Source organism: Protopterus annectens, chromosome 1.part0, assembly GCF_019279795.1.
Source record: "Protopterus annectens isolate FY-2018-M chromosome 1.part0, PAN1.0, whole genome shotgun sequence".
In the NCBI taxonomy this organism is placed as follows: domain Eukaryota; kingdom Metazoa; phylum Chordata; order Ceratodontiformes; family Protopteridae; genus Protopterus; species Protopterus annectens.
The window spans coordinates 38899952-38927777 of NC_056725.1; the positions used below are offsets into that span (position 1 = coordinate 38899952).

At 37.3% G+C, this 27826-nt stretch overlaps 1 protein-coding gene across 1 annotated transcript in view; it reads right to left on the reverse strand.

Moving 5' to 3' along the window:
- PRKD2 (protein kinase D2) overlaps nucleotides 1-27826 on the reverse strand; it is a 3293129-nt gene that overhangs the window by 940950 nt on the left and 2324353 nt on the right. Inside the window, exon 14 of the mRNA XM_044081637.1 lies at nucleotides 8082-8243. Coding sequence (XP_043937572.1) covers nucleotides 8082-8243 — 162 coding nt within the window. The remainder of the gene's footprint in view (nucleotides 1-8081; nucleotides 8244-27826) is intronic.

Consider the following 27826-nt stretch of genomic DNA (forward strand, 5'->3'; position numbering starts at 1 on the left):
ATAACTTCCCTAATCAGTCTAACTATGATATACAACTAACTACAATATTAACGTAACTCTAGAATGGGTTTTATAGTAATATATTCATTAAGACTGGGTTCTCTAGCAGAATCGGTCAATATCTGCCAAATTATTTCCTTTTTACTTAACTGAGCTTTCAGATTACCTCCTCTGGGGTCAACTTTGATCAATCAATCTGATCAACAATCCCAAATTTAAATGAATGTGTACTATCATGTATGGATCTATATAATGCATTTTTATTATCTTTACTCTTAATTCTATAGAAGTGATGATAAATTCTTTTTTTGAGTTGGCGTTCAGTTTTTCCTATGTAAAAACTAGGACATGTGGTACATTTAGCAAGGTATATCATGTTTCTGCTGTTACAATTTCCATATCTAAAACGAACCCTTGTCTTGGTTACATTATCTAATATTATTTCCTTTGTGTCCAGAATTGACATTGTCTACAACTTCCACATTTAGTCGTATCTCTGTCATTATCAATTTTAATTTGCATTAATGGTCCAAATTCAATTCTTTTCTTTAAATTAGCTCCCATTTTATGTACAAAAATTGGTGCCTCTCCTACTATTTTCTTTATTTCATTATTTCCCATCAGGATGCTCCAATTATTTCTTATTATATTTTTCACATCTTGAACATAGGGGGAATATTCTAACACACATGCTCTGTTTTAAGCATTATTTGATTTAGTGTCAAACAAATTTGGGTTCTTAACCAACTCTTTCCCTAAAAGAGGGGGATATTTTTCCCCATTCACTTATGACGTATTTCATTACATCATCAAGCATACAACTAGGGTAACCTCTGTTTCTAAACATGTTTCCAGTGTGATGTACTTCCTCTATCATGTCTTGATATTTTGATGTCATTCCTGCAGCTCTGATGCACTGCCCCTTAAAAATATTTTTCAACATATATCGTGGATGGTCACTAGTGTATTCTAAATAACTATTGGAAAAAGTACTTTTCCTATATATACTGGATTGATAGCCTTCATCTGTTTTGGAAATATATGTATCAAGGTAAGCTATGCCTTCAGGGCTGCACGAGTGTGTAAATTTCAAGAAAGTACTTGAATTGTTTAAAAATTCCATAAATGTCTCAATATTTTCCATACTATTGTCCTATAAAATAAAAATATCATCTAAGAATCTGGAATAGTACACTATATTTTTATAGAAACTACTATTAAAGAGATTGGTGGTTTCCCATTCCAGCATAACAAGGTTGGCAAAAATGGGGGCACAAGCTGTCCCCATTGCCACCCCCCTTGTTTGCTTGAAATTTTCGCCCTCAAAATGTATATAATTATGGTCCAATACCATGGACATTAGATCCATAATAAGATTTATTTTATCCCATTCCAAATTGGAAAATTTCCTTAGACTATTACAGAAGTCATCCAAACCTGATTGCCTAGGGATGCAAGAAAATGAAATCAGTAACATCAATGGTAATAAAAATAATGTTATCTTTCCATATTTCTTTAATTAAATGTGGTATATTCTGATATATTGGTTTTAACCATCTATCAATAATGACACCTAAAGGTTGAATTTTCGAATGTCTACCAGATACAATGGGACAAAATGGTGGTTATAAAATATCTTTATGAACTTTTGGTATACCTACAATAGATGCAAGAGTAGGATATTCATTCTTCATGAAATTGTATAAATCCAATGTTATACGGTTATCCAAAAGTAGTTCTTCTATAAATAAATCAATCCTTTTGTAACCTATATTTATCTCATTGATTGAAACTGTTTCATAATTACCAGATTCATGTAATATTTTATACATTTCGTTAACATAATTCAGAGAGTGATATAATACTATACCACCACCTTTATCTGGTTTCATGATACGTATATATTTGTTTCCAATAACCTGTGCCAAGATTGTTATCTTCCTTACAGATAGATTATCCTGAAACTTAATTTTGTTTTTCTAATGTGCTATTTTGTATATTTCATTTGTTACAGATTTTTCAAATATAGTCACATGTGGGTGAGGTGGCAGTATATATGTACTTTTTTCTTTAATTCTTTATGTACATATCCCTGAGAGCTATTCTTGAATTGTAAAGCCAGATTTAATTTTCACGTATATAATTTAATCTCCATTATAGTGTCTGTCAAATTAAACCTATTTCTTGGTATATCTGCCATACCTTTAGAAAATAGTGAAAAATATTCCTATTCAATGTCTATATTAGTATAATTATAAATTTTGAAATCATTGTGTATATTGACAATATCAAATTCTGTGGGTTCACTAAAAGAAGCTTTTAATGATACCATGTGTTGACCCCCCCCCCCACTGGTAATACATATCGGGTCTCCCCTTCCATTCTTGTCTCTGTTTTCCTCTCTTCCAATTCCTTCTTTGTCTCCCTGTGGTGTACTACCATTTCTCCCCCTCTGAAAATTTTGATTGTTATTGTAACCAATATTCTTTCCCATTCTAGAGTCTAGATTGTAATCGTGTAGTTCATCACAATCTTTGTCCAAGTTGTCTTTCCATAAATATACTTTATTCTTTTTATACTGATCTACATCTCTCTTTATTTTCTTACTTTTTTATTATATATATTCTGTGCTTTCTTATCTGCTGCAATAAATTGTTTTTCATATAATTTCTCCCACTGTGGGAACATCAAATCTTTGAGAATTTTGTTGCTCAATTTCTCAACTTCTTCCATTAATTTACATAATTTCTCATCATTTTTCTTAATAATTTTATGAAATCTAAACCAAATCTATTGAATAACATAACATGCACATTAGGAGTTAGCAGAATGGAATGAACATGCCTATCACCTAGGGGGTGAGGGCATTCATTGAGACACAGTCCACAGGATGGAATGAACATGCCTATCACCTAGGGGGTGAGGGCATTCATTAAGACACAGTCCACAGGATGGAGTAGCCCTCTAATGAAACAGGCAAGCTCAGGAAAGGGAGGAATACCAAGGGGTAGGTCATAAATGAAAAAATAACCTGGCAAAAGCAGTCAATGGCACAGCCCCCCAGGATGTTCTTAGGTTCTGTGCCAGTCCCAGCCTTAGATCTGAGACAGTCCAGGGTCAGTAAGAGAGGCTGGTAGATCCAGGAATGGACAGGGGGCAACAGAGTTGCTGGAAAGAATGAAGATGAAGGAGAACACAAAATGTGCACTATTCACTACCAAAAAATGAATCTGGAATAAAATCCCTAAACAGTTTCTCAACATCTGGTCAAATGCAGAGTGGATGAGTTAAAAACTCACTCATTTTAATTGCTTTAACGATGTGAAATCATTGCCAGTGCAGTGTGTGTGTGTGTGTGTGTGTGTGTGTGTGTGTGTGTGTGTGTGTAGGCAGTAAGTGAACAAGTTTGGACTTTTTTCTCTCTCTCTAAAGTTGTGCAACTGAAGTTAACATATGCAACAAAGGAAGCTCTGAGTGGTTTATCCATTTTAGAGTTGAAAAACAATAGTGAAACATCAAGGTTTCTTGGAATGGGCACAGTTTTGTAGAACTTTAGAACTTGTACAGTTAATGTTTACTTAGAGAAGAGAGAGGCAAGTGAAATACTACTTAGGTTAGGCAGTCTAAGGTTCTGAATTAAGTATTCCATTAATAAAGAAGAAGTTAGAACCTATATACTAGATACAAAATACACCTGATAAGAAAGCCAACAAGATGCTAGCTGACTGAAAGGAATAGTTAATTTATTTTTTCTAGGTGAAGAATTTTAATCAGGCCCCTGCTACTGAACCTCCTCCTTTTAGCACACATTTCTAGACTTTGGACATTTTAAGCAGGGGTGAACTAGGCAACCCAGTGTGGTACAGGTTCTGGACAAGAGGTTTTAACTATCTTTGTTAGGAGTTTTTTTAATAAAAATCGAGGCTCATGCTTAAAAAGTTGTCACTCTGGAAAGTAACCAAACATTATGCTATCAGTAATTTCAGAAGCAGACATTACCACTATCATAAAGGGTAGAAATTACAAGTAAATATATGTCCAAGGAGGTCCTGAAGCTCTGAGTTATGATGAATACCAAATTTTCTGCACAAGTATTTCTAATTTCTAATAAGTAATCTACATTATACACTGTACATTCTAAAAAAAATCAATCCTTACAAAATGGTGATATCCAGCCTAACCCAGGCCCTGCAAATGTCCTACCTACTGATCTTTATATCTCCAATCCCTCTATCCCACCCAGCCCCATTAAACTCCCCAACTCTCTCCTGATAGCACATCTCAATATCCAAAGCGTCAACAATAAAGTTCCTCATCGCCATTCCCTCTTAGACATATACTCTTTTGACATTTTATGTTTAACAGAAACTTGGTTAAAACCACAAACCCAAGATAATGAGATTATCCCACCAGGATATAATATATTAAGAAATGACCGTACAAAAAGAAAGGGAGGGGGAGTAGCAATTCTTTTCAAAGATGGGCTACTAGTTACTACCTCACCTCATACCCCACCTAAGGACAATAATGCAGAAATCCTTATTTCCAAGATTCAGCTTAATTCTAATAAATCGATAAATATATTATGCATTTATCTACCTCCTGGAAATAATATTAGCACCTTAGAGGATATTCTTAGCTGGATCACAGCAACCTTCCCACAAGAAACTTTAATCCTAGGTGACGTCAATATAGATTGGAAGTGCATCAATACTGAGCATCCTACTTCTCATATTAACCTTCATGGCTTCTCTCAGACCATCACCTCCCCAACTAGAATTAACAAACCAAACCAAAAAGAGAGCACCTTAGATTGGATTCTGATTAATAATCACCACCAAACATACAAAGTAGGTACCTTACCTGATGATGTAAGTGACCATTGCTTAACCTATATAATTAGGCAAAAAATAGATATCTCCCACCCAACATCATATAGGACTTGACGTTCCAACAAGCATTTTAACCAAGAACTATTTCTGAGTGAACATAGTGCTTGTAATTGGACTAGTCTAAAAACCCTCCCATTAGAAGAGGCTGTCCAATACTTTAACTCTAAATTCTTAGCTATCCTAGACCAATATGCACCTATACGTAATATAAGAATTAGGTCAAAACCAGCCCCACGACTCACCAAAGATAACAGGCAAAAAATCCTACTTAGAAATAAAGCCTGGACTAGGTGGCGAACTACCAAAAGCTCATCTACTCAACAGACATTTAGTCAAATAAGAAATGTAACTAAAAAAGCCATACTCTTAGACAAAGATTCTGGGCAAATATCAACAGACTCCTATATCCAGGACACTCCAGTACATCAACACCAATAGGAGCTAACCATGAGACTCCCATCCAAACTGCTAATGACTTTAACTCCTTCTTCACAGATGCCATCCAAACTCTAGCCAGTCAGCTATCTCCTGACACCTCTAGCATTCCCACCCCCATAACAAGCACTCTTCCTACCTTCCTATTACAACCTATATCTACTAACTTTATTTTCAAACTCCTAGCAAAACTGAAGCCTTGTACCCCTTCCGCTGACCATATCCCAGCTGAATACCTGGAGAAAGCAGCCAAAGCAGTTGCTTATCCTGTATCCATCCTGATAAACAGAACCATTAAAGAAGGATATATCCTTACCAGTTGGAAAGTCTCACACATTATCCCCCTACACAAAGGTGGCAACTCCAATGAATATTTAACTATAGACCCATAGCCCTTCTATCCCCCTTGCACAAATAATGGAAAATGCATTCACCATCAGCTAATAGGCCATCTAACTCAACACAACTTACTAGCTAAGGGCCAACATGGCTTTAGGCCATTCCAATAGTACCACCACTGCCCTCTTATCCTTTATAGACACCATTAATAGAAACCGCAATAACAATTTACTCTCTTCAGCACTATTTATTGATCTTTCAAATGCTTTTGATATGTAAACCACACATTGCTTATCAATATTCTCAAATCACTTTCCCTGGATACTCAATCTATAAAGTGGTTTACTTCCTACCTGAGCAATAGGCAACAAGCAGTGCGCTAGGAAAATAATCTGTCATCCCACCTGCCAGTCACACTGGGAGTTCCCCAAGGCTCCATTCTAGGTCCTCTCTTATTTTCAATTTTTATTAATGATCTCTACTTGGCTATTCTCAATGCAACTTGCATACAATATGCAGATGACTCTACATTAATCTGCACAGCTAAATCTGCTTCTGAACTGCAATGACAAACCCAGAAAGTATTTAGCATAGTTGAGACATGGTTCATAAAGCGCTGCCTCCTACTGAATCCCAAAAAAACAAAGCTCCTGCTCTTTACTCCTACTTGTAGGTCCACACCAGTATATATCTCAGTCATTTCTAACAATGGTACATTCATATACACAGTCTCTACCACCATACTCCTTGGTATTACAATAGACAACCTTAACTTCGACACCCACATTAACACTATAAAATCAGTTAAGAGAAAATGGGCTGCCTGTACAGAGTCAAACTTTCCTTACTCCAATAGCAAGAACTACCATTGCCCACTCCCATCTAATCTCTACTCTACTCTATGCCTCACCAATATACACTAACCTATCCAAAAAGAATCTTCTCAAACTTGCTACCTCTTATCATAATATTGCCAGATTTGCCACTGGTAAACCCTTCAGAACCCATCACTGTCAGAATCTCAAACAACTCGGATGGCTTGAACTTCAAAACCAGCTTCAACTCAACCAACTTATAATTGCCCATGAGGTCCTTTACCAGCCAAACAATACTCCAATACTCTCAGACCTCATAACCCCCTACAAAAATCTTAATGCCTTGCATTCATCAAATAAACTCCTAGTTAACATCAGCAAGTCTCACAACATGGCAGAGGACTCTATATTCTAACACAACTGGGAAAAACTGGAATCTTCAACCTATTGAACTTACTTCCCTTCCTTCCTTACCACTCTTCAAACAAAAACTTAAAACCTTCCTCAAAACACACTGGCTATGCCCTTGTACCAACCCTGACTAACCTATCATTAATGCTACTAATATATTTTCTAGCTGTTCTCTCTCCACTAAATTAATCTTCTGTATTGCAATGGTAAGCATCTAGTAAGAACCTGGATACCATTTTTTAGCCACTAGCATATTTATATTATCTTGCTCTAAACTTTGTATATAGTTTTATGATATAAAATATATTCTATATCTACTTCTTTTTTTTTGTAACAATTACTTAGTCTGTTTGTATCTGTCTTGCAGCTTTTCTCCCCGGGCCTCTACTGAAAATGGACATATATCCAGCTGGACTAGCCCGGTCAACAAATGTAAAATGGTGTTGCCTTTCAACTTTTCCCGATTAGGGGTCGTCACAGTGGAACTCCGGTCCGCTAATGATTGACAGTAGATTTTGATGAACACCAAGGTGCCAGCTCAACGTTCAACCTTCAACGAAGGCACGCCCATTTACGCATGTCTTTCGAATGCCCAACCACGGGGAGTACATGCAGACTCCACACAGAAGGCACTCCCCGCACTCCAGCCGAGAATCGAATGGGAGAACCTATTGCTGTAAGGCAACAATGCAACCGCTGCACCACCGCAGATATAAAAATAAAGTACTTTTAGATTAAACACAGGATATGTGAAAAAGGTAAGACTGAGAGAAGATAGTTATCAAGATAACAGGACTGTGTGGAAATATAAAGTTCCCATGGACATTAAAACAAGTGAAGAAGCAAGCTAAAGAAAGCCGCAAGAAAAAGGAGACTGACATCAAAAACACATTCTAATTTCAAGGAAAGCTAATAGTGCTAGTTAGCTTCATGTATGGGCTTCTGAAGAAAGGACGAAAATGTCTAGGCATCACAGTGTTTACAACATGGAGAAAACTGATCCATCATTTTTAAAGTACCATACTGAAAGCCTGACACTCCAACATTGTACAATAGGTAAAGCAATAGATCATTTAACTGAACATACAGGACCCTGCTTTTAAAAGAAGTTGTCTTCTCAGCAGGCATTGAGCAGGATACAGGACCTCTAACCTGTTAAAAAGAATCCAGCAAAAAACAATTCAGCTACCTGGGAAATGAAGAACTTGGTATTCCGTTCAGGAAGTCTTCCTTTCTCACTGGATAGAATCATCTCAAGCATGTCCCCATGCAGTTTCTCCATGACAACAAACACCTTCTCTGGGGTCTCAAACATGCACTCCAAGTTCACAATGCCATGGTGCCGCAGACTCTGAATAAAACAAGTCCATATAAACAGTAAATGAGTACGTTAGGAAAAGATGGACATAACTGAAACAACTTCAACAAGGACTGAGCTTTTATTTGTGCATCACTGTAAAGCACATACCATATGGAACAATGACTTTATTCACATTAGCAAATAAAGAGAAGAACATTTGTCATAGCAAACATGAGAAACTCATGCATTAATAAAAATATTTATACGCACTCAGAAGTCGGCTGCAGCCTCCTACAAAAGACTATTACTATCTTTATTACAGCATTAGAAAAGAGATATTAGACAGATAGACACACTTATGAATACAAACTAGGCCTAAAAAATCAGTTATGTTTCATAAAGTCTGCCTTGTAAACAGTGAATTAATTTTAAACTTATTTCAGCATGATGCTCCTTCTGATGTCCAATAATAAGGTATCCCAGATCATTAATGGTTCCCATTCAGATCATTTTAAAGTCCATTGAGTACTTTCTGAAGCATCTTAGTTTTGCAATTAATTTCATTTCCACTTACGACTCCTTGTGATTTTGCAAAAAATGAAGTTAATAGTGTGTTGTTAGATTTTCAGGTTTCACTGTTTACTCACTTTTTCTGTATAGTCACACACACAAAATGACTCATCCTGAGGAAAGTTTTGCTACCTGAGGTACAGTATCTATGAGGTGTCCTATAAATTATATGCATTGAGTAGGAGGTAGCTTGCTTTTGTTGGTGTTTATACAAATGTCCAGGTGAGTTGTAAGAGGAATGACTGATGTGTTAGAAGTAGACTCCTTCAGGTAGCTGTTAGAAATTAATTGCCTAGATATGGTAATACTTGGATCCCTTCTAGCCTGACATAGGCTCCCACAGCTACCATTATCTTAGAGAACAAGCAGGGTGCCATGACGAAACTGAAAGGCAGTGCTCTGAACTGATAATGATTGGCTCCCAGATGGAAATAGAGGAATCTCCTGACTTGCCACTGGATCCCAATATGAGAGTAGGAGTACAGAGTGTGGCTATCCATAATTTTGTCTCTTTTACAAACTGGTCTTAGATCTCTGAATAGACTCCTGATGCTAGTTGGTATTGTGGGACTGGCTGGATGACTCTTTTGTCCAGCAACTTAGAGGATTCCAAATGACCGGGTGGAGTATTGGTAATCATTTGTTTTGTCGTTTGGGTTTCCAAAAAGGGTACTGTGCAACCTCTAGTAATGATCCAAGAATCGGAAGTTATATTTTGCCAGGCTAAATTGTGTAAGGAGAAGCATCCATCCACCAACCACCTTCAATGAACAGCAGCTGGACAAGCGTTTAGGGATGCTGATAAGGTTTCTCAGTGAATGACCCATGGAAACCTCGGATTTGCGGACTTCCTCTGCCTCTTGGGGTGATGTCCCATGGAATCACCTCCACCTTTGCCTCTGGGAGGCTGTTCCCCTGAAGCATCCTGGTGAAAACCTTGAGATTTTTTGAACCACATTTTCCTCCCCCCTCTTTGATTCCTGGATAAGGATTTCTGAGGAGTTGAAAAATGGATTCCAATGGCAAACATGGTCATACTATCCTGCTCACTTCTGGTAAGCATATCCTTGACTTTTGGTTTAAATAAAGTGGAGCCATTGTAGGGAGCATTTATGAAGTATGTCTTTAAAGTTTTCCACAAAGTCACAAAGGCGCATCCAGGCATGACTTTACATAGTAAAATCCTGTACCGGCTGCTGAGGCTGCACCATCTGTTGCATTAGATGTTGCAATCTCATGGCAACATTCAATAATTGTAAGGTAGACGACTGTGTAGCCCCAGTTTTGTTGGATATCCAGTGGTAAGGTACCCACCAGGAAATTAGAGAGTTGCTTAATGAAATCTTTCTGGAAATCTGTCAATGATCCATGTAGCTCAGCGCATGAAGAGAAAAAGTGATTGAAGCATAAGACCATTTCCCCAGTCTGTCCAATGCCCTAGTCTGTTGGGGGTGGGGGCAGTGGAACTCTCTTCAGATAGTTTTTTTTTTTTTTTTTGTGACTGCTGCTACCACCAGGGGGGCCCTTAGCCCAGTGTTTTCTTTCTTTGCGGGAAACTAAAATTGTGTCCAGTTTCTTTAGAATGGGCTCTGCTACATCAGGCTCCGTCCAGACTTTCTGGGTAATAAGGTTAACTAAAGCATCAGGAGGGATCACCCAGGAAGTTGTAGGGTGAGACCCAAAGGATACGAGTGACACCAACTCATCAGGAGGAGTTTGAGAGGACTACCTCCCCCAGAAGTTTCATCAAGTAGAGAATGTTTCTTCCTGGGTGATCCCTCCTGATGCTTTAGTTAACCTTATTACCCAGAAAGTCTGGAAGGAGCCTGATGTAGTAGAGCCCATTCTAAAGAAACTGGACACAATTTTAGTTTCTCCTAAATAAAGAAAACACTGGGCTAAGGGCCCCCCTGGTGGTAGCAGCAGCCACAAAAAAAAGAACCATCTGAAGAGAGTTCCACTGCCCCCCCCCCCCCCAACAGACTAGGGCATTGGACAGACTGGGGAAATGGTCTTTTGCTTCAATCACTTTTTCTCTTCATGCACTGAGCTACATGGATCACTTAACAGATTTCCAGAATTATTTCATTAAGCAACTCTCTAATTTCCAGGTGGGTACCATACAGTCAGAAATAGCTAGTTGTCTTTACATACTTTAACATCTTGTTCATAGGTTGGTACTAGGCTATCAGCCCTAGGGCCTATGCAAGCCTAGCCATAACAATTCCCTGGATATTTCTTCCCACAATATTTACTTCCCTGGGCCCCTGTCTAGCAGGGTGACTGACATGATCCCTGGGGTGAATTTCCTATCTCCCATCCAATCATCAATGTTCCTTTTGAAGAGGGCCAATGAGGCACTCTGCTTGACACGTATGGGCAGTCTATTACAGAGTATGGAGAGTCTCTGGGTCAGGAACCTATCCCTCCAGCATGTTTTGTTCATTGTGATGACAAGGTTTAGATCCCTGGAGCGTGTGGCTCAGAGGGATTGGGATTTCTTTAAGTGGAGCATGTACAACAGCTCAGGGTTTGACATGGCCTTGTATGTTAAGCAGAGATCACCTCTGAGTAGATGATATGCCACAGAGTATAGCTGGAGTTTTTTTAGACGGTCAGCATATGACATCTGCTTTAGGCCTGTGGTTCTTTTAGTGAGGTATTTCTGTGGCCTTTCCAGTGGTTGCAGATGACTGAATAGCCCCAGGATGAACAAGTAGGAGGAACACGTGGATCCAGAAGGAGAAAAGGGAAAAGAGCAGAAGGGGGAGGGAGGGAGGGAGGGGAATACTGCAACAGTGAAGAGGAAGACATCTACTGTTACGGTAACATTTTATACATCTGTACTATGTCCTTCCTCATCACTGTTGTAGCATTCTTTACTCAAGGGAGAGTACAAAAGCTCAAGAGGAAACCTGGGAAGATGAAGGTCCAGCACAGCCCTCAAGAAACTGATGCAGGATAGCTCTGGCAAATCCAGTTTGTAATACTTAGTGAAGGTATGGATAGAAGTTCAAGTAGCAACTTCTAGGATGGCATTTACATCCAATCCTATGAAAAAAGCACCAGATGAAGCCATGGCCCTGGTAGAATAAGCCTTTCCCATGAAAGAAGTAACAAAAAGAAATGGCCTTACAGATCCATGAAGAAATGGTTTGCTTAGAAACAGCCAAACATAGAGATCTGGGATGAAAGGAAACAAAAAGCTGCTCAGATCTTCAAATGGCCTCTGTCTTATCTAAATATCTGAACTACCTATGCAAATCTAAGGTGTGAAGAACCTTCTCACTACAGCAGACTGTGGAGAAGGAAAAATGGAAGGTAAATTAATAGATTGATTAAGAGGCACTTCATTTACCACCTTGGGCATAAGGGAAAGATTAGTACAGAGAGACACCATGTCTCTATGAAAAACTAAAAAAGGAGAAACAGCCATAAGATCCTGGAGTTCAGACACTCTCTTAGCTGAAGTAAGGGCCATAAAAATAACGTCTTCTGTGTACAATGCTGTAAGGAAGCTGAAGCTGCAGGCTCAAAAGGAGCCTAAATCAATTTTTCAAGAACAAAAATAAGGTCTCAGGAAGGTGGAATCGGTTTCCTGGGAGGTCTGATATGAAGGACTTCTTTAAGAAATTGCTTGACCTCAAACCTAGTAGCCAGAGGAGGAGTTAATGGCAAACAAGCAGAAATTGCTGAAAGGTGAGCTTTAACAGAAGAATATGCTTAACCCAGCATGGAGCAATTAAAACAAATAAGAGAGAACCAGAGGTATCCCCACAGAAAGTGGATCCTGGGTACGAGCAAGGCAACAAACAGAAAATCTCTTCCATTTGGAAGTATAAGCTCTCCTGGTAGTGAGTTTCCTGGCCCCCTGCACAACCCTAAGCACATCCTCAGAAAAAAAATGTGCCTAAAAGGGATCAAAACCATATCACCCACAATGTAATTTGAAGAGTACACAAGTGAGATGAGTTGTGGTGATTACCTTTGGCTAGGAGCAGAAGAGGGAACAAATGCTGTCTGGGCCAAAAGGAAGTCACCAACAAGATTTAGCAGGAGTCTTGCTCTATCTTGAGCAGGACCCTTGGAATCAGTGGAAGGGGATGGAAGGCCTAGAGAAACATCCTTTTCCAACATAAGGATAGGGTATCCACCTTCCAAGCCAGAGGACTTGGAACTCTGATGCAAAAAAGAGGAAGCTGCCAGTTCAAAGGGGAGGCCAAAAGATATATCTGAGGAGTACCCCACTGATGGGCAATGTCCAGAAACACATCTCTGTGAATCATCCATTTGTGAGCAGGTGTTTTGGACCTGCTAAGAGAGTCTGCCACTATGCTTTACTTGGAAGGAATGTATACAGTCTGAAGAGTTACTTAAACTGGACAGCTAGATCCCAAACTTGAAGAGCTAGCCTGCAAAGAAGTTAGAACCATGTTCCCCTTGCTTGTTGATTTACCAAGTGGTATTGTTTGTAAAGATTTTAACAGGCCCTGGAAGAAAAAGGGAATAAAAGGTCTGAAGGGAAAAATGAAAGCTCTCATCTCCTTGTTATTGATGTCATCTGACCCCTGAAGAGGGAGCCAGAGACCCTGGACCTTGAGGGGACCACAAGAGGCTCTCCACCCAATGTCGAAAGCATCCAAAAAAGCTCCTGAGAGGGGAATGGGGGCTCAAAAGGAAGTTCTGGGTTGAAAGACAGCTGATGAATCCAACAATGAAGCTTGCCCTTGAGGCATGGAAGAAGAGGGACTAGAAAATCTGGATGACGATGGTGTTGGAGCCATACTGACTTTAGAAACTACTGTAGCTTTTCTCATATGAAGCCTCGCCAGAAGTAGCATAGGAATGGTGGAAGCAATGAATCCTGATGCCCTTAGAAACTCCCTGGCCATAACTGAAACCCGAGGAAGAAAGGACTGAAAAAAGGTGAGTAGAGAAAGAGCTTTGGGAAGATGCAGGGAAGCCAGTCTGGAGCCTGTAACCAAGTAACATATGACCATGAGAAGGAACCAGGACTGATTTTTAGAAGTTATTGTAAACATCAGGCTTTGTAAGAGGTAAACAGTATAGTTGAGGTTAAGGAAAGATCTGAACCCCCATTATCCCAGAAAAAAAGCAATCACAAGAGCGAGGCCCTTGGTGAAAGCCCTTGGGGCAGTAGAAAAGCCATTGAGCAAAGCAGGGAACTGAAAATGTAAGAAAGAAACAGAGATATGCAAAAACTTTCTGAAAAGGGGATGAACTGGGATGTGCTAATAACCTTCCTTGAAATCTAGGGAGATCAAAAAAGCCTGGGGAAGAAGAGAAAACAGAGTGTGAAGGGACAACATGTGAACGGAAGGGATCTTCAAAAAGGTGTTGAGCTGGGAGAGGTCCAGAATGGGTTTCCAGGTGCCTTCCTTCCTAGGAACCAGAAACATTATGGAATAAAACCCCTTCACCTCCTGGGAAAGGGTCACAACTTGAATGGTGCCTTGAGCCAGAAGGCCCTAACATTGTTTAGGAAGAAAGGAGGCTGTTCCTGAGGAGGTTGAGGGTTGCCCAGAAAAGGGGGAAGGGATTTCCATAACATAATGTATCCCTGATGGATGATGGACAGAACCCAAGAGTCTTGAGTGATCCTTAACCAATTGGGAAGGGACAGGAAATGATGAAGAGATAAGGGCACCTGGCCCAGGAAAGAGGGAAGCAAATGGTCAGATAGAACCATGCTTGTCTTGAAACTGAGGTTCCTCAGAAGTAGGAATCTGAGTAGACGTAACAGGGGGAACCTGCCTAGTGCCCTTCTTACCTTTGGGAGGAGGACAAGGCAATCTGTGAACAAAAGCAGATTTAGATGGATAATTCCTCTGGAACGTAGGAACAGAATAGGAGAAACAAAAATATGCCTCAATTCCTGCAAGGCTTTACTCTTATCCTGCAGACACTTAAAAGTTCAGCAGGTGCAGAACCAAAGGGGTTCTTATTATCAAGAGGAGCATCCAGCAGTTTAGCCTTATCATCATCAGGCAAAGACAAAAGTCAAAGCCAAGAGTAATGTCTTAAACAGAACCAAAAGCAGCAGCAAGGAGGCATCAGCTGAGTCATTGCTACATTTAATAGAGTGGTGGGATACTTGGAATTAGAGCCCAGTAAAGAGAGGGCCAAAGCCTTCCTTTAGAATCAAGAAGGTCTGAGATAGCCTGGGAAGTCTGAGAAAGAAGGGCTGAAACATACCTGGCCATACGGATCTGGTAGTTAATAACCTGAAAGGCCAAGGTAGCAGCAGTACATACCTTTTCTACAGCTACACTGTCCTTGTCTGAAGGAAGTAGTTTAATATAAGGCAAAAGCTTACAGGGTTTGTCAGAAGAGACAGGCACTACAGAAGGGTCAGCAGAAGCATATTTGTAGAGAAACTTAACACTCCTCAGACATCACTTGACTGCAGGGAGGACATGCAGACTCCACACAGAAGGCACTCCAGCTGTGAATCGAACAGGAGAACCTCTTGCTGTGAGGCAGCAATGCTATTATTTGATTAATTAAGATAACTTTATTTATTTTGCATTTGTTAATATTGAGACTGTCTGACTGGACATGAGAACACCTACTCAGCAGAAACAGATTGGATATTTAAACAAGAAGGATGCTTCATGCTTACCAAATGATTTATAAAAATCAGTACATACCAAGATTATATATTCCCCGTTCTGAAGGAGGGATGGTCCTCCTTGAAATTGATTACATGTATAGATCTGCAATAATGGGACTCCACACTTATCTGCTGACCTCACAGGATCCAAATGTAGTGAACGTTTTGAAACGTGAGGAGAATAAATCTAAGATGACTTCTCTGCTTAATTTGGCAGAAACATATTGACGTCAAGCAGGAATGTAAAGCAAACCAAAAGTAGATAAAAACCAGGCAGCAAGTGAATGTGCTAAAAACAAAAGAAAGAATATAAGGTATATGACTAGATGAGAGGGCAAGTAATGTGGAAAAAACAAATATAGTTGCAAGTATAGAAAACTTCTGGAAGAGCCTCAAGTTGATCAAGAACGAATGCAGGAATGGTTAAGGAGAGGTGAATTCACATCAAGAAATGAAAGGTTTACTGGCAGCCCAAGATAGTGGGCTATGTACATACTGATTTACAAAGTCCACTGAACATGTGGGAGAAACAGAAATATGTATGTTTTGTAAAACTGAATTGGAAACAGTCACACACCTTGTTGCTGGTTGCAACGCACTAATGGCAAAGGGACTGTATACTGATTGGCATAATAATGTGGCGAGACTGTTACACTGGGAATTGCGCAAACATTATGGTATCAAAGTGGCTGAAAAACAATGGAAACATGAGCCACAAAGTATCACAGAAAATGATGAAGTTTATATCACATCGGATCACCCAATACCAACAGTTCAAAAAAATAGATGCCAGAAAACCGAATACAGTGGTCCAAGAAAAGAAGAAAAAAGTAGCATTGATCATTGAAATCGAAACACCTAGTGACTACAGTGTCTTGCATACAGAGAGACACAAAGTCATAAAATACCTTGAACTGTAGGCAGAAATGAGAGCCATGTGCAGGAAAGATACCCAGACAGTTCCAATAGTAGTAGGAGCAACTTGTCTTATAGAATTTACACTCATATTTAGATATGTTACCAATTCATGTAACACTGCACAAATTGCAGGAGGAGTCATTACGGGGCACATTGCAGGTGTTGCGAAGAGCACTTTTGGCTAACATCAAAGAGTGAAACAATATTAGTTTCATGAGCTTTAATCGTACTTTGACTTAGGAATGGGGTCCATTCTTGTCATGGTATTAGAAACCCAAAAGACTTGGAGAAATTAAAAATGGCAGAAACAGAATATATATATATATATATATATATATATATATATATATATATATATATATATGGGTACATGTCAGTCCACCGACAAGTCGGAAGACCGACATTCACTCCACCGACACATGAAAACATCGAAAGCGCAAACACGGACATTTAACAGGTAAGACTTTTAAATTAGCTAATCATGCCTACCACACATGCATAACACTGCCACACTTACTAAAACATGGTAGGCATGATTAGCGAATTTAAAAGTCTTACCTGTTAAATGTCCGTGTTTGCGCTTTCGATGTTTTCATGTGTCGTTGGAGTGAATGTCGGTCTTCCGACTTGTCGGTGGACTGACATGTACCCATATATATATATGAAATTGTGGGACTGTATACATATCTACTGACCTCACAAGACCCAAACATAGTGAAAGCTTTGAAACACGAGGAGAATTAATCTAAGATGACTTCCCTTCTCAGTCTAGCAGAAGCATATTGGCATCAATCGGCAATGGAAATCAAATCAGAAGTAGATTAAAATCAGGCAGCAACTGAATGTGCCAAAAAAAAAAAAAAGAAAGAAAGAATATAAGGTGAAAGATCGGATGAGAATGCAAGGAATGTGGAAAATGCATGAATACAGTTGCAAGTATAGAAAACTCCTGGAACAACCTCATGTTGTTCAAGATCAAACACAGGAATGGGTAAGGAGAGGCAAATTCAAACCAAGAGATGAAAGGTTAATACCGGCGGATCAAGATAGTGGGCTACGTACATGTTGGTTTACAAAGTCCATTGAACATGTGGGAGAAACAGACAAATATAGGTTTTGTAAAACAGAATTGGAAACAGTTGCACACATTTTTCCTCGTTGTGATATACTATTGGTAGAAAGACTGTATACTGGAAGGCATAATAATGTGGCAAGACTGTTGCACTTTGGATTGTCCAAACATTATGGTACTGAAGTAGCTGAAAAACACTGGAAACATGAGCCACTAAGCATCACAGAAAATGAAGAAGTCTACATAACACGGTATCACCCATTACCAACAGTTTAAAAGACAGATGCAAGAAAACCAGATATAGTGGTCCATGAAAAGAAGACAAAAGAAGCATTGATCACTGAAATCGCTACACCCAATGACTACAGTGTCTTACACAGAGAGAGAGAGAGACAAAGTCATAAAAGATCAGGATTTGCAGGCAGAAATGAGAGCAATGTGGAAGATAGATACCTAGACTGTTCCAATAGCAGTATGAGCAAGGGTTCTTATAAAAAAGAATCTACAATCATATTTAGATATGTTACTGATGGATTATCTTTCAAATAATCAAAAGACAAGAATTCTGAATGTTGTTTTCTCAAGAAGAAAATAATGAAAGTTAAAATCCAGAATCACAAACTTTTTCCCAAGGCAAGTAAACACTTGCCCAAAACTACACAGTATATACCGAACCATCTGAAACCCACCAAGGTGGGGGGGGGGGCTATGCCCCCCAACTATATATACCAACTCCAAGATCTCACTACAATGGGGAAAAGGGCATTTTTCCCCACTGTGGCCAAGTGTTTACTTGCCCTGGGAAAAAGTCCATGATTCGAGATTTTAACTTCCATTATTTTCGTCTCACGAAAATTACATTCTGGATACTGGTGTTTCGATATCTGAAAGGGAATCATTACTGGGCACATTGCGGGTGCTGCAAGGAGCACTTTTGGCTGACATCAAAGATGGAAATAATACTAATTTCATGAACTTCAATCGTACTTTGACTTAGAAATAGGGTCCATTCCCATCACGATATTAGAACCCAAAAGAAAAAGGCACATTTAAGTAACTAAATAATACTTGGTAAAATTGCACATTTAACTAATGTATGTACAATTCAGTTAGCATTAGAAAAGGATTTAATGAATGTAATTTTTATGCTCATTTGGGGGTCAAGGCTAAATCCAGTGAAGAGAGGCCTTCATTATATAAATAACAAAGGAGGAGGATTGAGCTTGTTATACCCAATCGTATAGGTTTTTTCATTAAACTTGTATAAAATATTAGTAAATAGAAATGATAAATAAAATTAACTAACAAAAATCACAGAAGTGAAGTATAAAGTAATTTGGGAAAAGTCAGAATATTTAAAAATAAGCAAAAAAGTTCATTGTATGGACATGAAATTATATCACGAGAAAATACTGCTATGGGAAATGGATATAGGAAATATATTACAATAGAAAAAAACAGCAATATTATGTTTATCCTTGGAAACATATAAGTGAAGAGAAGTTTAAAGAAGTAAAAATGAGAATTAATAGGTACAAAAAAACATGTAGAATGTACAGATTTTTTGTGGAGATTATTGATAAGTCAAGGCAAACATGCCATATAAGACAATAAAAGATACAATTTGTTTACATTGTGGTGATTTATAAAGTATAAAAGGACATTTGAAATGTTGAAGGAAATGTATGAAAAAGGACACTTAAAAGAACTGGAAAACATTGACTTATCTATATGGACATGATTGAATATGTACATTATAAAAATATAAAACAAAAGGACATTAACAAACTGGATGCAAAATTATTTTGTATAATATGGAATGAAAGAATTAATGAAATACAATAGAAGGTGGTTATTACCAGATATTTTGAAGAAAGTAAGAGTTTGGTTGTGGAAAAAAGAGTGAGGGAATTAAAAAATTGAAAGTTAAATATAAATGTAAGAAGCATTTTATAAATACTGTAAATATGTGATGAATTCTGCGGTGGTACAGCGGTAGCATCGTTACCTCACAGCAAGAGGTTCTCCCGTTCGATTCTCGGCTTGGCTTGGGAGTGTCTTCTGTGTGGAGTCTGCATGTCCTCCCCGCGGTTGGGTAGCGTTCAAAAGATATGCGTGCGTAAATGGGTGTGCCTTCGTTGAAGTTTGAACGTCGAGCTGGCACCTCGGCGTTTTGTAAAAATCTACTGCCCATCATTAGCGGACCGGAGCTCCGCTGTGACGACCCCTTACTGGGAAAAAGCTGAAAGACAAACAACAACAATTCTAAATATGTGATGAAAAGTTGTACATGAAAAAAAATATATATATATATATATATATATATATATATATATATATATATATATATTTGTAAATACAAAATAGAAACTCTACTCATCATTGCTATAAGAGGGACTCATTTTGTATGAGCACTTCCTGTTTCCATTCCAGCTGCAGAAGTGGCCAGGAGAAACAGGGAGGCAAGATGGAGAGATGAGTAGATGGGGTAGTGTAAGAAATGAAGGAGAAAGCAGCTATCTAGATCAGAGAATGTGTGCAGGATTCTGAGGAAATGTTTCAAAGATCTTTGATGGAGATGGCTCAGCAAATGATGGATGTATAATTACAACCCTCCATTTGGGAGGGCTGTGAGATGATAAAGAAATGGTGATGCAGAGTGAGCCAGAAAATGAGGGAGATGTTTCCTGGGGAGACATTATGCAGAAAATACAAAAGGAAGATGCAGAGACAATCCTAAAGAAGAGTGGTGAGATGGAAAAGAAAACATATGCAGAGAAAGTGAAAGAAAGCAAATGTGGAGTAGCAGTAAAGAAGGCAGAAGAAAATGAAAAATGGAAGCACATGGTAAGGATTCAAAGTAAAGATAAAGAAATGGACAGGTATGGAATGGGGGACAATTTAATAGCTCCTTTAGGTGTAAAAGCACATGAGGTAAGAACATTTATTCTTATTAAAGAGACATTAGAAATTGACAGGTATGAAATGGGGGACAATTTAATAGCTCCTTTAGGTGTAAAAGCACATGAGGTAAGAACATTTATTCTTATTAACAAAGAGACATTTTGTGGCATTATATTTAAGACTATTTTTTTCCAAAGGAATCTTTTCTTGCAGAATATGAAAAAAAGAAAGACTGTTACCCATGGAATCTTTATACGATAAAAGCATTTAACAGGGAAACAAAAAAGAAAATTCACAATTTCAAATAGAGGTAAAAATAGAGACTTTGAAATGACAACTGAAAACTTTATTGTAAAGAAGTACTGGACACTGCAAATGTTAATGACAAAAGGGGTTTATGAACTGCTGGCTGGGATAGTAATTCTGTGTTAAATATTAAAAGAAAAAATATATACATATACCAGGCATGATACATGTGGAGGGGAATAGGGGTGTAGTAAAATACTGGGGACAACCCAAAACATGTTTCTGTGTGTAAACGAAGGACATTTGAAAAGTAAATGTGACAAAAGAAAATGTTATATTTGTGGGAAAATGGGACATGATGCAAAAAATTGGACTGAATGTTATAAATGTAACAAAATTGGACATTTATGGATGGATTGCAAAAATGAAAATAAAAATAAAGGAAAAAAAAGGAAAAGAAAGAGAATAAACTGTACAAAGAGAAGACATTTCAGTAATAGAAATAGAAGCAAAATTGGATGAGAAAAAATAATAAAGAGGGCATAGAAGGAGTTTAAGAAATAAATGAAGAAGACAAAATGGAAGGCAGCAGTATAAACAAAGAATTCTATTAGTAAAAGTGTAAAAGACAAAGAAAATTTAAAGGAATAAGAAAAAAGAAAAAAGGAAGGATTACAAATAGTGTAGTACAATATTTGCAAGAAATGTTTAAAGAAAAAAGAAGGTAGTAAAAACATGGGAAATAAAGTCAACAGAAAAACAGAATAAAGAGTTGCAAAAGGAGAGTTCTTTAAATGAGCTAGCTAAAGTATTAGGACAAGTAAATATAGATTTTGTTGCAGGACCACATGGAATAGGGCATTAAAAGTATAAACATTTAAGGGATTGACAAAAATATAAAGATTTTAAATGAATAGTTAAATGAAGGTTTTATGTATAAAGAATTATGTACTGGAATAGTTAAATTCATTTGGAAGAAGGAAGATAGAAGACAGTTAAAAAATTGAGATTGATAGTATTGAATAATAATGACTATAAGATCTTTATGAAAATAAAAGAGAGATTTGAAACTGAAATTGAGAATATTATGGAAGCTAGTATACATAGTATAAATTATTTCAGATGGTTAGAGAAACTGTGGATATTATTAGGAATAGAAAAGAAGAAGCAAAAATTATGATACCAGACCTTAATAAGGCATCTGACACAACTGGACATGAAATCTTATGGATAATAATAAAAGAATAAGTGAGAAAGTTAGGAAATTGTTATGTCAGCTTATGATATTAATAGTAAAGTAAAAATACTTGTAAATGTCTGGTTAAGCCAAGAGGTACATATGAAGAATGGTGCAACACAGGGATGTCCAATGAGCTATATACTCTTTGCAGTAATTATGAATGTGATAGTATTTAAAATAAATTACAAAATGTAGGTGCCGGGATACATAACATCTAAAGGGCTAAGAATTACAGTTCTATTAACATATGCAGATGACATAATAACTGCAAGAAAATATGGATAAAAGTAATATTTTAAACAAACGATTGTCTAGAGGTGATAGGGCTGGCTTTAATGAGAAAAGTAAAGGCTTAGGTGATGTAGTAAAGCTAGTGTGTATGTACTTGACAGTGAATTACATTTCTGTGTTCGACATAAAATTTGGGAATAAATATGCAAGTAGAATTCAATGGGAAACCAACAGAAGAAATAAAACAAACATGTCTTTTATAGAGAACATATAAATTGTCATTCAGAAAAAAGGCTTACTTGATAAATTCAGTACTGGTGGGAAAATCAGCACACTTAGCAAGTGCATTTATGCCGCCAACAGCATTTGAAAAGGAATTATTTGTGATATTTTTTTCATTTTTATGGGATTTTAGATTAAACCCAGTAAAAAGAGGAGTTTTGTATTTAAATAAAGAAGAAGGAGGTTTACGGTTATTTAACCAAATGGTATAAACAGTTTCATTAAATTTGTACAATATGTTAAAATGGATTAATGAAAAAGAGAGATTAGTCATAAAATTGTATAAATATAACATGATAAATGTTGGGGGGTATAGTAAAAGAGAAAAGGTGTATAAAATATAGAAATAAAATTTTACAAAGAAAAAGTATTTTTGTGGAAAATAAAAATTGATGATATAGAAAAAGATAAGTATGGTGTAAGAGTGCAATGATAAAACATCTCTATGTAAAACCATGGGAAAATCTAACAGATACAAATTTTAAAGCTATAAAACAAGAAGCAAATGTAACAGAAATTAGAATGTCAAGATTATTGTGTGTGTGGAGATAAATTGCCAATACAAGGAAATATGCCATATAAAAGGAAAAGTGACAAAATATGTTTAAATCGACAAGAAGAAGAAACTACAGAATGTGTGTTTTTGAAAGGTAAGAGTAAAAAGGTTTGGGGGAAAACTATGTAAAGAAGATTTTTTGAAGATATAAAAGAAGTGGATGAAATAAACATGGATATGATTAAATATGAACATTATAAGAATAAAAGCAAAGACTATGTTAAAAGAATAGATAACTTATTTTATGTCATTTGGGCTATATGGAATTACAGAATAAATGAAATTATTTTTAATGGTAAATGGATTTTACCAACAATATTAAGTAAGATCAGATGGTAGTTATGGAAAAAGGAGTGGGGGTTTAACAGGGATGAAAATTTAGTATGATTGTAAAGGAAATTCTAAATATGTGTAAACAGATTTGTATATCTATATACTTGTACATTTGTAAATATTTGTAAATATGCAAATATTTTGTAAATAACAGTTCTTTTTGTCAACTAATGTCTAAGAACAAGAGAGAGAATTGACTCAGCAGAGGAAGGACACCCTCCACAGCTTGAACAAGCAAATTAGATATTTTGTAATGTCCCCTTAAGTCAATTACAAAGCTAAACTATCATCTCTAGCTAACAACAATTACAAGGCATTCTTTAGCCACGTCAGAAATCTAAAAGGGAAGGTCCAGTCTTGTGCTGAACTAGTAGTGGATGGTACCACTTATACTGACCCTGAGGACATCAACAAACCACTAGCAGACAGATCTGGCACAAACTTCACTCCCCTGTCCCCACCAGATATATCCAAAGCACACCTGTCCCCAGTCCTCTACCTAGCATCTCCAAAGAGCAGGTCATAACTGCACTCTCCATGGAGAAAAACACAGTCTCTATGGGGCCAGATAACATCCCAGGCTGCCTACTAAATGATCTAAAACCAGACCTAGTGTAAACACTTGGCACTTACTGGCTTTGTTCCAGGAGAGTGGAAAACAACAACATTAATTCCCTTGCACAAAGGGGGTCTATCAACCAACCCTGTGAACTACAGATGCATAAACCTAATCAGCCTGATCTGCAAGGACATGGAGAAAATCATCATGGACCTTATCAACAAAGACGTGGGTAACCTTCAACCTCTTGACCCAAACAAATATAGCTTCATTAAGGGTAGATCATGCTTATTATACCTGGTGGACTTCTTCAAGAATGTCACCAAAGCCCTGGATAAACATAAAACAGTACATACAGCTTATCTTGACTTTGCCAAGGCTACTGACACAACCCCCCACTCAGACATCATTAAAAAACTCACCCAGCTGAGAATTAACCATATGTCACTAGATGGGTAGCCAACTGGCTCACCAACAGAACGCATACAGTCAAAGTTGGGGACTGCACCTCTAGCAGCAGACCAGCTACCAGTGGTGTATCACAAGGATCTATGCTGGCCCCCCAGACTGTTTATAATCTATGTTTCAGAAGTCCAGGTGAAACTACATGGCCTGTGGCTTACTAAGTTCATCAATGGCTGCAAATTGGGTGCAATCATCGAGTCTTGCATCAATGATGACATACTACGAAAAGGGCTTACACAAACAAATGATTGGTGCCAAAGCCACGGACGTAAACCAAATGCAAAAAAAATGTGTTATCATCCCTTTTGGTAAAATGGAAGTTGCTACAAATTACTATAATAATAGGACCCTGCTTAGCTCAAACCCTCTTGTGAGAGATTTGGGAGCACAGATTGACAGCAACCTTACCTTCAATCACATGCCCACAGTGGTAAGAAAGGCCTTCTATGTTGCATATCTCATAAGTAAGGGCATAGTATCCAGAGCTAAGGATGTTACAACTCCGCTGTACTCATCCCTGATCAGACCACTAATAGAGTACAACACTCCCTTCTGTATGTACCTGATCTGACACCTGCAGCAGCTAGAGAGGCCACAGAGGTTTCTCACTAAGAAAATGTAGGGCATTCGACACATGACCTACATGGGCAGACTGAAGGTCCTGTCACTGTACTCTGCATCTTATAGGCTGCTGAGAGGCGAATTGTGCATGCCCTACACAGCAGTCTCAGACCCTGCCCTAATGGAAATGCTGCACATCTGCAAGTCAAATGGGACAAGAGTCACTGGTTCTATAGATCTTAACCTAGCTTGCAACATTAACAGGACATGCTGAAAAGACAGATACATCTCCCAGTGACTGCCACTCCTCTAGAATAAACTCCTAATTTACATAAAACAGAACTCCTCAATGGCACTATTTAAAAGCAACTTAGACAACTTGATGGGAGACTGTAAATTTACCCCAGAGTGTCACCTATGTCCCTCTTGGATAAGGGCAGTTGATGCTGGTCATAGACTCGCGTTGCAAATATAGACCATACAACTTGGTCAATAATGAAACAAGGGTATAACATGGCTAGGCTTATAAAAGCCGTAGAGTCAAAAACCTTGTAACCTCCTATGAACCTATAAATAAAGAACTCTTGCCCTTTTCAAGTCAGGATGAAGGGATGCACTTCCTTTCTTGTTGGGAAGAAGGAGCAATGATGGCGAGCAAGAAGCAGAGAAAATTCTTTGTTATGGCAGTTGTTGAAAACGAGCAGATATGGAAAAAATATGGCAGCAGAGTGAGAACAGCTACTGGAATGTGATTTCAATCATCTGGATGATTGTCTGAATGTTACAAATTAGCAGCATTTAGCTGCTTCACAGGAAGATATTCAAAAGAATGTGTATATATTACTGAATGTTTGCCAGAGGGAATGGAGAAAAATCAGTTGGTGGAGTTACTGCAACAAGAAGAAATTGAAAATGGAGCATCATTGTCTGTCAGACTTTTTGAAGAGGGAACTACATTTTTTTGATGTGGAAAAGTCAATGCAGAAAAGCAAAGACAATTATGCTTCTGTTTTGGGCAAGAAAGATTTTGGCAATCAAGAGCAAGTCACTGGATCTGGTGAAAGAAAATGTCCAATTTTAAGAGTAAGAAGTAAAAGTGAAAATATTTTGACATGTACTTTAAATGGGCCAATATGCTTCTGACATTAGGGTTTGGAGTTACGGATATCTGGTCATTAAAACATCTTGGAAGAGAAGAGTTCTGTGACATAACTTTTGAAACAGATATTTTGAAAAACAAACTTCTGATTGCATGTGAAAAATGGCATATATCCATGGAATGAATATGCTATAACAGGACATTTAACCATTGTTAAAAATAAAGTAATTTTACAGTTTTAGTCAGATGGCACAGATGAATCTGACATTAAAGTATGCTTCCTAAAAGATGGTGAAAGTGTAGGAAATGCAACTAAAGTGATAACAGAGGGTTACGGAATAAAGGCTGAAAGTTTAAAACAATAACTTAATACAGCTACCAAGTGGGAACCTTGATACGTAGGGTCAACCCCAAATATTGTTTTGTGTGGAAACTACACATTTAATCAGTGCATGTAGAAAAATAGCATGTAATTAGCGTGGCAAACTGGTCACAATGCAAAAACATTATCATGATGAACGTAGACTATGTAAATGGCTGTCATTCTGGGCTCGTGTAGAGAAAAAGAAGAAGATATACAGGTGGACATTAGGGAAAATGATAATGCTGTACATGCATAAATGGGAACAGTGATGAACAACAGGAAATGCAGCATAAAATTAAGAAGATGAAGTACAAACTACAACCAAGAAACCAGGATAGAAACAAGAAATATATCTGATGTTTTACTGATATGTATATGTGTATCTATAAAGAAGAAAAATGGATAAACATGAAAATAAAGGGTCTACTAGTTACAGGGTTATCAAGGAAAAAGAAAATGAATTTCTTTTTCACCCAAAGTTAAAAATCAGTAAAGAATAATTTGTGTCTGTAAATGTCAACAGCATAACAAACAGAAAGTTAACTGTGTTGAAATGGTCATTAGAATTAAACATGGATATTTTGTTATTACAGGATGTCTGATTTATTTCTGAGTAAACAGAAGTTGGTTTAAAAAAATATAAGAAGGCAACATGGAATTTTGGACATGAATGTTGTGGGAGGTTGTTTTCTTATGTAATTCTAAAATAAAAATCTTAACTTTTTGTATAATCAAGGTAGGAAGGGCTAGTATGGTAGACATTAGAGGTATGAAAATGAAGTATACAGATTAATGTGTGCTTATTTAAAGAAGTTAAGAAACTTAACAGTGAGCATGAAAAGTGACAGTGATGTGAGTTTTAAACTTTGTACAAGTGGTAAAAACACTGGCAACATATTAAAAGGTTACATGAAGTGCCAAGATATGAAAAATGAAATTAATGGAGACAGTTACATGGATGCAAAAAAACAGAGGTTCTTTAAAAATTGAAACAGATTACGTTGTTATATCAGCAGACCTGAATCACCATGATGTGACACTAGAAACAGGTTTCTCAGATCATAAGACTATCTTGATAGAACTAGGAAAAAATAAAGATTAAAAAAGTGCAAAGAAAAAATATTAAAATAATAACAGAAAACAAATTACTACAAAAGGTGTGGCTAAGTGTACAAAGGTATTCTGTGAAGAGCATGTAAGCATGAGAAACTTTTTTTCCTTCCCGGACAGAATGGCGGTTAGATATTACAGAAAATGTAAAAGGATGTACATGAAATTAAATATATAAGGCAAAAAAGATAGAATCAGTACTTACAATAAGATTAATAATGATATGATACAAAATCTGGAAATAAATAATGATAAAAAAGCAGCAAAAAAGAAAATACATTATATTAGCTGAAATAATACTTACACAGCTGAAAATATGACATATATCTCTTTCTAGTTAAAAATGGTTAAGGAAAAACCCAGTGTTATAAGAGAAATACAAAACAAGGATGGGAAACTAAAAACAAAATAGAAAGACATTATGAGACTGATCATAGAATATTCCAAGAAGTGTAGTACAAAAAAAAAAAAAAAAGAGAGAGAGAGAGAG